The sequence below is a fragment of the Lolium rigidum genome, chromosome 1 (assembly GCF_022539505.1).
Source record: "Lolium rigidum isolate FL_2022 chromosome 1, APGP_CSIRO_Lrig_0.1, whole genome shotgun sequence".
NCBI lineage: Eukaryota > Viridiplantae > Streptophyta > Magnoliopsida > Poales > Poaceae > Lolium > Lolium rigidum.
Window position 1 is genome coordinate 308,338,261 of NC_061508.1, and position 13,069 is coordinate 308,351,329.

Consider the following 13,069-nt stretch of genomic DNA (forward strand, 5'->3'; position numbering starts at 1 on the left):
GTTTAGATTTTGCAAATTTATACAAGAGAGAGAGAGAGAGAGAGCGAGAGAGAGAGAGAGAGAGGGAGGGAGAGGGAGCGAGAGGGAGAGAGGGAGAGAGGGAGAGAGCGAGAGAGAGAGAGAAGAGGCCGGCTTGGGGAGGTCCAGGAAGAGTCCGTTGTTCCCCTCCCGCGTCGTTCACCTCCCGCCGCGCCGACCGATCTAGGGTTAGGGGCGCCCGACGAGATGACCACGGAGGACGACCTGGAGAGTAAGAGGATTGCGGGGGGTGGGAAGAGAGAGGAGGGCACAGGGCAGGGAGAAGCCCACTAGTGCGGCGGCCGCTGGTTCCTCCCGAGCGAGAGGAAGGGTCTGTTCTGTTTCCTAGACAAAGCGGTACGCGCGGGCAGATGAGATTCTAAGGATATTCCGTGGGGGATATTCCCCGGGCTGCTGTTTTGCACACAACGAAGCGGAGCTCGGAATTGGCCTGAGTTTTAATGCCCAAATTCCACACGCACCCAAACAACCAAATTGAAGACCCATTTTCCGATTTTCTAATTCCCAGCCCCAATTCTATACATCCAAACAATCAATTTTTAACATGCATGCATTCAATAGAGATTGTATGGAATAGTGACCCTCATAATAATATATAAGTTGCGGTCCAGCATCATATATCCCATGTGAATCACCGGTTGAGATAATAAGAGCATTTCCAGTCGTCCAAAACGTCTCCCAAAGGTTTTGGGGTGTGCCGGACATTTTATCGTCCCAAGTCGCACTTACTCCCTCCGTCCGCAAAATAAGTGTACATCTAGGTTTTATGTTTAGTCAAAAAATTTAAACTTTGACCAACTATATAGTGAAAAGTAGTAGCATTTATGACACCAATTTAGTATCCCGAGATTCGTTTTGAAATGTAGTTTCAAATTATACCAAAATCTCATTATATATGTTGCTACTTTTTTTCCACGGTTGGTCAAAACTTAAAATGTTTGACTTAGTACAAAAGCTAGAAGTACACTTATTTGTGGACGGAGGGAGTACAAAAGACTCTTTTCGTTCAGCACGGTCTTATACGTTGTTCGGCATTTCGAGCTTGTCCCTGCTCCACAGGGGACGGTCCGGCGACGTCCCTAAACGCAGCACAAAGAAAAACAGGTCCCCAAACACTGGGGACGCGGGTGGAGATACTCTAAAAACGCCTACCTCTAAATCGGTGTCACCAGGTGTGATAAAAAAAACAATGCCGTGCAAATCACATGGATCATTTCATCGAGATCAAATCGATCGGTTGACAGAGGTTTGGTTAAGTGTCATCAGGCGAGAAAAAGACACCCCGTGCGAGGTTGTCATCTGTCGCTGACTCTCAACAAAAGATGCGACCGGCTATCCATCTGCAAACTCGGAATCTGTTTATTTAATTTTTGGCAAGAAATGTTTTATCACTTATTGACCCATTGCCACGCTGCTAGTATACCAACAAACTAGGATGACCCACGCAAACTTTGGACGCACGTCCATCAGGATCCGATCATCACCGCGGGTTGCCGCTCGCGGACATGTTCGTCACTGCTTCCCCTCGCCAGCCGCGCCACGCCTTCCACGCGACGGCGGCTTCCTCCAGCGCCCGGCGCGACGACCCCTCCGGCGCCCACGCGTGCGCCGCCGCCTGCTGCATGTCCCCGGCCTCGCGCCGCACGGCCCGTCCTTTCTCCGGCCCTTCCATGAGCTCCCTCAGGGCGTCAGCGATCTCCCCGCGCAACACCACCCCGCCGTCGCCGTCGCTGTCCCGTGCTCGAGGACGCACGGGGAGCGCCATCCCGACGCTGCCTTCCAGCACCACGGCGTTCATCCTCTGCTCCGCGTACAGCGGCCAGGAGACCATGGGCACGCCGCACGACACGCTCTCCAGCGTGGAGTTCCAGCCGCAGTGCGACACGAAGGCCGCCGTCGCCGGGTGAGACAGCACGCGCACCTGAGGCGCCCACGCCGCCACGGCGAGGCCCTTCTCCCTCGTCCTCTCCAAGAAGCCCTCAGGGAGCCACGCCAATGGATTGTCCCTCTTGCCACGCCCGTGCTCCCCCTCGTCTTCCTTGCCGTCCATGCTCGGCATGCGCACCACCCAGAGGAACCTGTAGCCGCTCGCCTCCAGCCCGGCCGCGAGCTCGGCCGTCTGCTCCACGGAGAGGGAGCCGCCGCTCCCGAACGAGACGTACACCACGGATCCGGTTGGCTGGCGATCCAGCCACTCTAAGCAGGCCGAGTCGCCGGGTTCGGCGGCGCCTGACCGCACGAACGGCCCCACGGGGAACACCGGCGGGAACGCGCCTTCCCCTGCCGCCTGCCTGAAATCATCGACCGCTGCGGGCTCCATCTCGTAGAACGTGTTCACCAGGACGCCGTCGGCATGGCGGTAACGCCGGCCCTCCTCGATGAGGTGCGCGTACACCAGCTCCTTGCTGCTCTGGAACCCGCACGGCAGGTCGGCGTGGCGCAGCGACACGCCCCCGGGGAGCTCGAGAGGGTCGGGGAGGTCGTGGTGCTCGCCGGGGGGCACGCCGTCGTGGAGCTCCACGATGCGGCGCATGATGGCGAGCGCGGTGAGGTTGCTGGGGATGAACACGTACGACGGGACGCCCAGCTCGGCGGCGAGGGGAAGCGCCGCGGAGCAGAAGAAATCCGGCACCAGAGCCGCGAGGTGTGCGGCGGAGCGGAGGAGGTCGCGCAGGTGTGGGAGGGAGCGGCGGACGAGCTCGAAGAGGACGGTCTCCATGGGCGTGTTGGTGGCGAGGTCGTCGAGCGGGACGGACGGGAGAGAGGCGGTGGCGACGGAGGCAGGGACGCCGGATTGGGCTTCCGGGGAGGAGGTCAGGTCGGTGAAGGTGACCAGGGTGGCCGCGAAGCCGTGGTGCTCGACGAGCCGCCGCGCCAGCTCCGCCAGCGGGATGAGGTGGCCGGCGCCGGGGCTGGCGAGCAGCACGACGTGCGGCCGCGGCTGATCGGTGGATGCCGCTCGCTCGGCGCCTGCGCTGGTCAAGGACTCCATGGCCGATTTCCCGAGCTGGGAAACCCTGTACGTACACCTACAAACAAATGAAATAATTGCGCCTTGGGAGAACCGCTGCTACTCGTCCAAGTTTGTTGCTTTCCACCGAAAGTTAATCTGATGAAGCAAACGTGGCGCACGTCTGGCAGTGCGCACGTGAGCATGAAACTAGTCACAATGAGAAATATCATGGATTAGCATCACACATACGATATTAATTTGTGATACAATACTTACAATGCACATTATCATGAATTAGTATCTAGTTTTATTATATTTAATATTTTATAAAATCTCAATGCAAACATGTGTACACTAATTTTTTTAGTTTTACGAGACTATGATACTGAGTATCTACATATGATACTTAATCTCACATCTCTCATTATTAATTGGTGTGCTACGTAATTTTTTTTCTACATAGCATGCATGATACTAGCTATAGTATTCTCATTGTGGCTAGTTCGAAGAGTTTTCCGCTTGGCAGCATGTGAAGAGAGAGAGTGTGTGGCCATGTCACTAAGCACTTGACTAAAACTAGTTTTATCAGGGGCCTTATTGCTTGCTGACATGTTTTTTCGCATTTCTTCTTCTCTCATGCAATTTAGTCCAAAAGTTACAGTATACGGGGAAATAAGTCTTGGGTTAACTTTGTCACTATGTTTGGATGACAACAAATTTATTTGGGTTCGAGTGGAGAAATAAGAAGCAGTTCATTGGGTGTACCTCGCTGGTTAAGAAAGATTGTGGTTACCTAAATTAGTTCAATTGTAATCACCTCCAATTTTTCTAACCATTCATCAATTCGTGATCAAGTTTACATGGAAAAGATGCGCCTCGATGTTGTGATTCCATTCCCATCATCGGTTCGTCGTTTCGTCGAGTGTTTCAAACTCGATTTCGCGTTTCTTTTTGAGCCATTTGTGGACGAGCTTAGTCAAAATTTCCCACACGGTCGACCATTTCAAAATTCGTGGAGTAGCTTTACCTCACCATTTCACACTACTTTCGTGTTCAAAATTCTCGGTTTCGACATTCGTAAACGAGTAGATCTATAACAACGTACAATATACTTCGGAAACACAAATCTACTCATATACGAATGTTAAAATGGAGAACTATGAATATAAAGTTCAGCGCGACAGTGAGATGAAGGTACTAGCTCAGAAGAAATTTTCAAACGCGCAAACGGCTACGAACAATTTGACTAAATTCGACCAAAAAAGGTTCAAACAGGACACACAATTTTCATTCACATACGCCACGAAACCAAAAACCGTTCATCATAATTGATTTGTAACATCAATATGCATTTTTTTTCGTGTTCATCATATTTCAAATCTACCCTCCATTTTATAAATCAGGGAGGATTAAAATAATACAGATTAGTGTCAATGTTACATAAAGATGCCCGCACGCCTCTAGCCACCAATGCCCACTTTTGCGCCTAGCCCCGGAAAAACGCTCGACAAATTTTTTTAGCCAACTTTTTGGCTGCTTTAAAATTCGTGCAATGCAGGGAATATTGCTCCCATGTGAAACCAAATGAACGTTTTCGTTTCTCCTACACGAGAAAAGACTTTGTGATCAACCAAACAAGCCCCAGATGTTGTGCTTGTTGGTGTTTGAATCTTGGAGTTTTTAGGGCATTTTTAGCGGCCCAACGTAAAATAGATACGGAAAGCTTTTGTCGACGTTTGTTTGAGCCAGGACGTATATGTCTGTTTTAGTTAGGTCTGGGACATGGAAGACTACGACCTCGTCATCCTCGTGCACCTTGTTGTCGTTGAGGTCGCGCTCCCGGTGAAGTTGGCGCCACCGAGATAACCCGCATGGCAGTGCGGGTCGAAGTCCCAACTCCGGAAGGTGGACTAGTTATAGGAGTCAAGGGCGAACACTGGATCTTCACGTAGATCAGGTGGCATGATGAAGCGACATCGGCGGATCTCGTATTGGCTTTGACACCCTCGTGTGGCACCAGAGGCACTAGGACGCGGCGTGAATTCAAATTTCATTCGCCGCTCGCCAGGCCCGCACCCCGCGAAGCATTGTGGGTGGGGATATTATCGGAATCCACCTCGAGAAGAAGCTGATGACACACTCAGCTTACCAAAAGAAACCTGTCAGCTACCCAATATAAATGTTTAATAAGCACTAGTCATTCAGTGAGCCATATACTGGGATCACTCACTTAAAAACATACTTTAGATATTCACTTATCACTTATTCTATGATTTTTTGGGGAGAGAAGCGCGTTCTTCTGGAACTGCCGGTGCGAGAGCTCCACATTAACGTACCTACGGTTTCGCGGGGTCTTCTCCTTAGTTGCGCCAGAAGATCCGGCCTCGTGGCCGTGATTCGTCTTGCAGAACAACCACTTTCCCATGGCGATGGAGGCAGGCTATGACTGGCTAAACTGCTTATCTTAAAAAGGCCAGGGGACTGATGACACTAAAAAAATCTGCCAATTTGTTAGGATTCCAAGTGTAGATTGTTGTAGCAAGAGAATTTTTGCCACAAGGGTAACTAGGGGTTTAATATTGAACTCTCGCAAAACAAAGGCGAATCTTCTTCAAGCCTTGTCTAGCAACCTGCAAAGAAAGTTTTTTTGTCTTGTGCCCCCAACTCCAACATGTGGTTGTCAAGCACAATGCTTCGTTATTAGTAAAATGGGATAACAATAAATAAAATGCGAGGCCCAAGGGAGAAGTTGACGACGTGGGCCTCCAAGACTGATATGTATGTAGCCATACCCAAAAGTACATATATATATATTTGTCTATCCTTACTTGTAAAATATTAAAAGTTCACATCGGGCGATATATTTTTAGTCTGGGATATCTATAAATAATTTTTAAGCACTTAAATATTATGATAGAAAGACTAAAGAAGTCGCAAAGTAGAACATGTAATATTTGGGTTCAGGCAAGAAATTCATGCCTCATGTATGCAAACTAGCTAATGTAATCTCACAAGAGCAGGTTCTGCCACGTGCCATGCTTGCTGAAAAAGCATTATTTTTTGGGGCCGTGCTAGCCGTCGGTCTGTCGAAATCCGGACAAAAATCGATCGTGGGTCCCACTCTATGTCGCATTCAACAGCACTGGCATGCTTAGTTCACGCGCGGGCACGGATGGTCCTATGCTCGCATCAATGAGCTTGCACTGCTGTGCGTTGGATGCACTCCCCATGTCCACGTGGGTGGAACCCACCAAAAACATGCTGTAATAATTCTATGCTATACCCATACACTAGTGTACACACTTGTTAAAACTGTGTAAGCTGAGCAAAAATGTAGTACTCCCCCAATTCATATTAACTGACTTAACTTTATCGAAATATAGATATATCTTGTCAACAAACATACTTAGATATGTATCTAGATAAAGTTGAGTCAATTAAAGAAATGCATCAAAAAGTGGTTAAACAATAATTTTCTTGTAATCTGATTTACAACAAAAATTACCTACAATTTTAATAAAATTGGAAAAGATTACAACAAGAACCGCAAAGTATCACAACAAAACATTAATATGATTGCAAACAATGCAAAAATGATGTAGCAACAATTAACTTTCTACATATTGAATTACAACAAAAATAACCAACTACTTTTTACGAAAGTCACGTACGATTACAACAAAATATCCATGTGTTTGCAAACAATGCAAAATGGTCAAGCAACAATTAGTTTTCTACGGATTGAATTACAACAAAAATCACCAACTATTGTTTACAAAAAATGCAAACAGTTACAATAAAAAAATCCATATGTTTGCACACAATGCAAAAACGGTCAAGCAACAATCAATTTGCTACGGACTGAATTACAACAAAATTCACCAACTATTTTTTACAAAAGTCACAAATGATTACAATAATAACACATCACTAACATGAAACCATCGTCCATGGCAGCCCAGACTTGCCGATTCGAGACCATTGAACACGAACCCGGCTTGCCGGAGCCCCTAAGCACTAGATCGTGTGATTCTAGGCCATCCCCACAGGTCTAGCATCTCCCCGAAATCATGGTAATCACGGCTGGCGGAGGGATCTGACGACATCGCAAAAGTAGCTCGAAGGTCTCCATCTTCAGGTAGGATAAGTGCCGAGTAGATCAGAATGGTCGCGAACATGCTCGAACGAACCAACGAACAACGTGGTGAGTGCTTGAGCTTTGCAAACTAAACAACAGCTAGCCATGCGCTCATGCATCCATTTAGGTAGCAGACGTGACATCATCAGCCAAATTAAACTACTCCCTCTTTTTTTAAAAGGGATTTGAGGCATCCATGCATGCATGCTCAATTATTGAGAGGGAACCGTACGTGCTAGCTAGCACATGCATATACTAGCACGCATGAAACCATGTGTATATGCATGCTCTAGCTAGTTGGAAGCAGTTAGGAACCACATTAAATGCATGGAGCTACGTCAGCGCGTGGAAGGTGGTCCAGAGGAAACACGATTGAGACGGAACGACCGACGTTGCCCTCGATCGGTCGACCGATTACAAGTGTTTTCCTATTTTTTTACATGTAGTACTATTTTGCCAATAGGAAATTTGACACCACTAGGGCCACACAGGGTGGAGCTACGTTGCGGCCTAACTGGATCGTGGCCCGCCCATGATTTTGGCATTCCTTTGTTCCCCTTTCTGTGCTGGCCAGGCTTCCTATTCTGAAGAAAATAACCCCTTCCACCGCTGCATCCTGTCCCGGCCAAGATTATCGTTGAAGCTCCGCCACTGGTGCCACACCAACAATAATAAATCGTCATACAATCTTATATTCCATTTTTCATACCTGCACGGATACTTGTGTTCACAAATATTCTATCATTATATTTGGTGCATGTGCCCACACTTGTACGCCAACATTGACCAATATACATGGCTTAGAGTATCTCTAGTAGTAACAAAAAAGTGGAAATCCAAAAACCGTAATTCAGTCTCCCGAAAACGTTAGTTCATTCTATTTTGACAGTCGCGCATAATAGAAACCGTAAAATAGGAACTGAAACACGAAACTAAAATTCTCGCGGGAGAATTCATCGATGAACACATATAGCCGATAGTTGTTACTCCGATAAGCACCAAATTTTACATAATTCGAATTAATAACCTAAATTAACTAGTATCCACGGCAGCGCCAGCTAATTTTGCCCAAAATTTGGCTTCGGGGGCCTCTACGCGCGGCGGCGGAGGTGGTAGCGGAGGACGGTGAGGCGGCGGACGCGTGGAGATCCTATTCCGCATCGAGCTCGACGATCTCCAGCTTCACGTGGCGGATGCGTTCCTCCTGGCGCGCCGCCTCGTATTCGCGGACCTAGCGGACGGCGTCGGCCTCCTCCCGGCGCTAGCGTGCTCGCGCCTCCGCGTTTGACACGTCCGCCATCTGCGCGACGACGCCCTCCTCCTCGTCGTCGTTGTGGACGTAGTCATCGACGGACAGGAGCGTCCTCGCCGGCGTCGTGTCCTCCTCCTCGAACGAACTATCGTACAACGGAGGGCGACGGGGGGGGGGGGGTGATACGTCTCCGACGTATCGATAATTTTTTATGTTCCATGCCACATTATTGATGATATCTACATGTTTTATGCATACTTTATGTCATATTTATGCATTTTCTCGCACTAACCTATTAACGAGATGCCGAAGAGCCGATTCGTTGTTTTCTGCTGTTTTTGGTTTCGTAAATCCTAGTAAGGAAATATTCTCGGAATTGGACGAAATCAACGCCTGGGGCCTATTTTCACACGAAGCTTCCGGAAGACCGAAGGGAAGACGAAGTGGGGCCACGGGCGCCGCCACACTAGGGCGGCGCGGCCCAAGGGGGCCCGCGCGGCCCTAACGTGTGGGGCCCCCGTGACGCCTCCCGACCTGCCCTTCCGCCTACATATAGTCTTCGTCGCGAAACCCCCGAGCACCGAGAGCCACGATACGGAAAACCTTCCGGAGACGCCGCCGCCGCCAATCCCATCTCGGGGATTCAGGAGATCGCCTCCGGCACCCTCGCCGGAGAGGGGAATCATCTCCCGGAGGACTCTTCACCGCCATGGTCGCCTCCGGAGTGATGAGTGAGTAGTTCACCCCTGGACTATGGGTCCATAGCGATAGCTAGATGGTTGTCTTCTCCTTATGTGCTTCATTGTCGGGTCTTGTGAGCTGCCTAACATGATCAAGATCATCTATCTGTAATGATATATGTTGTGTTTGTTGGGATCCGATGGATAGAGAATACTATGTTATGTTGATTATCAATCTATTACCTATGTATTGTTTATGATCTTGCATGCTCTCCGTTATTAGTAGAGGCTCGGCCAAGTTTTTACTCTTAACTCCAAGAGGGAGTATTTATGCTCGATAGTGGGTTCATGCCTCCATTAAATCTGGGACAAGTGACGTAAAGTTCTAAGGTTGTGGATGTGTTGTTGCCTCTAGGGATAAAACATTGATGCTATGTCCGAGGATGTAGTTATTGATTACATTACGCACCATACTTAATGCAATTGTCTGTTGTTTTCAACTTAATACTGGAAGGGGTTCGGATGATAACCTGAAGGTGGACTTTTTAGGCATAGATGCATGTTGGATAGCGGTCTATGTACTTTGTCGTAATGCCCAATTAAATCTCACTATACTCATCATATCATGTATGTGCATGGTCATGCCCTCTCTATTTGTCAATTGCCCAACTGTAATTTGTTCACCCAACATGCTATTTATCTTATGGGAGAGACACCACTAGTGAACTGTGGACCCCGGTCCATTCTTTTACATCGAATACAATCTACTGCAATACTTGTTCTACTGTTTTCTGCAAACAATCATCATCCACACTATACATCTAATCCTTTGTTACAGCAAGCCGGTGAGATTGACAACCTCGCTGTTTCGTTGGAGCAAAGTACTTTGGTTGTGTTGTGCATGTTCTACGTTGGCGCCGGAATCCCTAGTGTTGCGCCGCACTACATCTCGCCGCCATCAACCTTCAACGTGCTTCTTGGCTCCTACTGGTTCGATAAACCTTGGTTTCTTACTGAGGGAAAACTTACTGCTGTACGCATCACACCTTCCTCTTGGGGTTCCCAACGGACGCGTGTTGAACGGAAAAGACATACGTCAACCACGCGCAGCAAGCAGATTTTCTGGCGCCGTTGCCGGGGAGATCAAGACACGCTGCAAGGGGAGTCTCCACAATCCAATCTCTTTACTTTATTTTTGTCTTGCTTTACTTTTATTTACTACTTTGTTTGCTGCACTAAATCAAAACACAAAAAAATTAGTTGCTAGTTTTACTTTATTTGCTATCTTGTTTGCCATACTAAAAACACAAAAAAATTAGTTACTTGCATTTACTTTATCTAGTTTGCTTTATTTACTACTGCTAAAATGGGTACTCCTGAAAATACTAAGTTGTGTGACTTCACAACCACAAATAATAATGATTTCTTATGCACACCTATTGCTCCACCTGCTACCACAGCAGAATTCTTTGAAATTAAACCTCGCTTTCTCGAATCTTGTTATGCGAGAGCAATTTTCTAGTGTTAGTTCTGATGATGCTGCTGCCCATCTCAATAATTTTGTTGAATTATGTGAAATGCAAAAATATAAGGATGTAGATGGTGACATTACAAAATTAAAATTGTTCCCTTTCTCATTAAGAGGAAGAGCTAAAGATTGGTTGCTATCTCTGCCTAAGAATAGTATTGATTCATGGACTAAATGCAAGGATGCTTTTATTGGTAGATATTATCCTCCTGCTAAAATTATATCTTTGAGAAGTAGCATAATGAATTTTAAAAAATTTGATAATGAGCATGTGTTATCACCAGAATTTGACCGAGTCAGAGGTGGGCCGCGATCAAGATGGGCTTGAAGAATATACATGGAAGAATATACATGAATTGGCCTTATATGCAAAGTTTGGGCTAGTTTGCCCGTGTATCTGTAATATAGTAGGATACGTGTCGGTTAGTTAGAGTTTGGCTCGTGCACGGTTGGGATTATTCCCACGTTAGAAAGTCTACGGACTATAAATATGTATCTAGGGTTTATGAAATAAACAACAATCACGTTCACCACAAACCAATCTAGGCGCATCGCCAACTCCCTTGTCTCGAGGGTTTTCTTCCGGGTAAGCATCATGCTGCCTAGATCGCATCTTGCGATCTAGGCAGTACAAGTTTATTCGCTGTTTATGCGTTGCTCGTACTGAAGCCTTTTTTATGGCGAGCAACGTAGTTATCTTAGATGTGTTAGGGTTAGCTTCGGGGTCTCCCGCTGCTGACGTTCTCCTTAGCTTCGGGGTCTCCCGCTGCTGACGCTCCCGTCGCCGCCTCCCGCTGCTCGATTGCCTCCCGCCGATGTCGCCGCTCTGCACGCCACCGCTCCGCCCAGTGTCGCCGCGACTCTTCCTTCGCGGCGGCGTCGATGTCGAACTGCGGTGCTTCCGGTGGTGCAGGTGGCGGTGGAGACGGTGGCGGAGGGAACTGGCTGGACGAACGGCCCCACGGGGAAGACCGGCGGGAACGTGCCTTCCGCTGCCGCCTGCCTGAACTTCCCGACTATTGCGGGCTCCATCTCGTAGAACGTGTTCACCAGGACGCCGTCGGCATGGCGGTAACGCCGGCCCTCCTCGATGAGGTGCGCGTACACCGGCTCCTTGCTGCTCTGGAACCCGCACGGCAGGTCGGCGGTGCTCGCCGGGGGGCAGGCCGTCGTGGAGCTCCACGATGCGGCGCATGATGGCGAGCGCGGTGAGGTTGCTGGGGATGAACACGTACGACGGGACGCCGAGCTCGGCGGCGAGGGGGAGCGCTGCTACTCAAGTCCTGGGAGACCCTGTACGTACACCTACGAACAAATGAAATAATGCCGCCTTGGGAGAACCGCTGCTACTCATTTGTTGCTTTCCACCACGGTTAAAATATCTCCAGTCGTGTCCCAACACCCTCTCCTCCAAAGGAATCCGTGGTGCACTAGGCAAAAACGTGCCGAGCCGCGTCTCCGCAGTTTTTTTTGTACGGTCTCATACGGTATCCGGTGGCCCGAGCCCAATACCCGCCCCAAAGGGGAGGCTGCGGGCATGCCGGACATAACGAAAAGCAAGGCAAAGAGACGCGTCGGCGGCTCGGAAGTCTAAAGCCCCGTCGCTTACCTTTGGTCAAGCGACGTTAATGGCGTCCTAGATTTCCCAGACGACGCATGGACACGTCTCGTCGTGCATGGCCGTCCGCGCCGGCGTTTATTGTGTCCAACGACCCGCTGCCGCTTCGCCTGCCGCCGCTGTACATTAAGAGCGCCATGCGGTTCTTGTGAAAAAGTTTTAGATATAAAAATTAAAATAATATTTGCAAGGCTAGCGGCGCCATCGCCAAGCGTCCAAAGTCTTAAGTCGCGAATATTCACGCGAGCGCACGCGCTATGAATGTATGTATAGCTCATGTAGTATCACTATCTAGAAGGCATCAAAATGTCCCCCTTATAAGTTGGTCTCCAACTTCTTGGCTTAGCCATGTGGGACTAAACTTCACATGCCCTCCATCCCCCTTGGCTGTCCACAAATTTACTGATATATGTTTGGGCCGAGGCCCACTGTGCCAAACGGGCTGCCTTGAGATGCACCTGGACCTAACATATAGTAAAAAACCTTCGATGTCCATAAAGTAGTTCATGCATTACCTCCTAGCACGACATATGATACATATATACACAGACGCAACTTTGTATAGACATGAGAATGCTAATGCTTCAAGCTAGTTGCGGTGCACCATGTTCTTCTCTTTGGCATTTGCACCCGAAACGCAAAATGTCCGAAATAGTTGGTAGATAAGAATACTACTACTACCACCCGACAGCTACGATAAGCTCGTGCGAACCTGGTTGCGACGATAGCCGGATTGCTCGGTGCCGCATCGGCGCTTCCAGGTTGCACCATCTCCGTTCATGCATTTGGATTATTGACCAGTAGATCACTGAGATGCAGATTCCGCTGAGAACAAGAAGCAAAGATGATCCATCTGCCATG

The 13,069-nt window shown here is 48.5% G+C and overlaps 1 protein-coding gene across 1 annotated transcript; it reads right to left on the minus strand.

The window, feature by feature from the left end:
* Positions 1–1,519: 1,519 nt before the first annotated feature.
* LOC124661219 (UDP-glycosyltransferase 72B1-like) lies at positions 1,520–3,031 on the minus strand. The gene has a single exon (XM_047199082.1). It carries the CDS (start codon positions 3,029–3,031, stop codon positions 1,520–1,522), a length of 1,512 nt encoding a protein of 503 aa, XP_047055038.1.
* Positions 3,032–13,069: the final 10,038 nt, after the last annotated feature.

What these genes read in the sequence shown, in the direction of transcription:
- LOC124661219 (XM_047199082.1), bottom strand. Translation starts at nt 3,031, where the DNA reads ATGGAGTCCTTGACCAGCGCAGGCGCCGAGCGAGCGGCATCCACCGAT.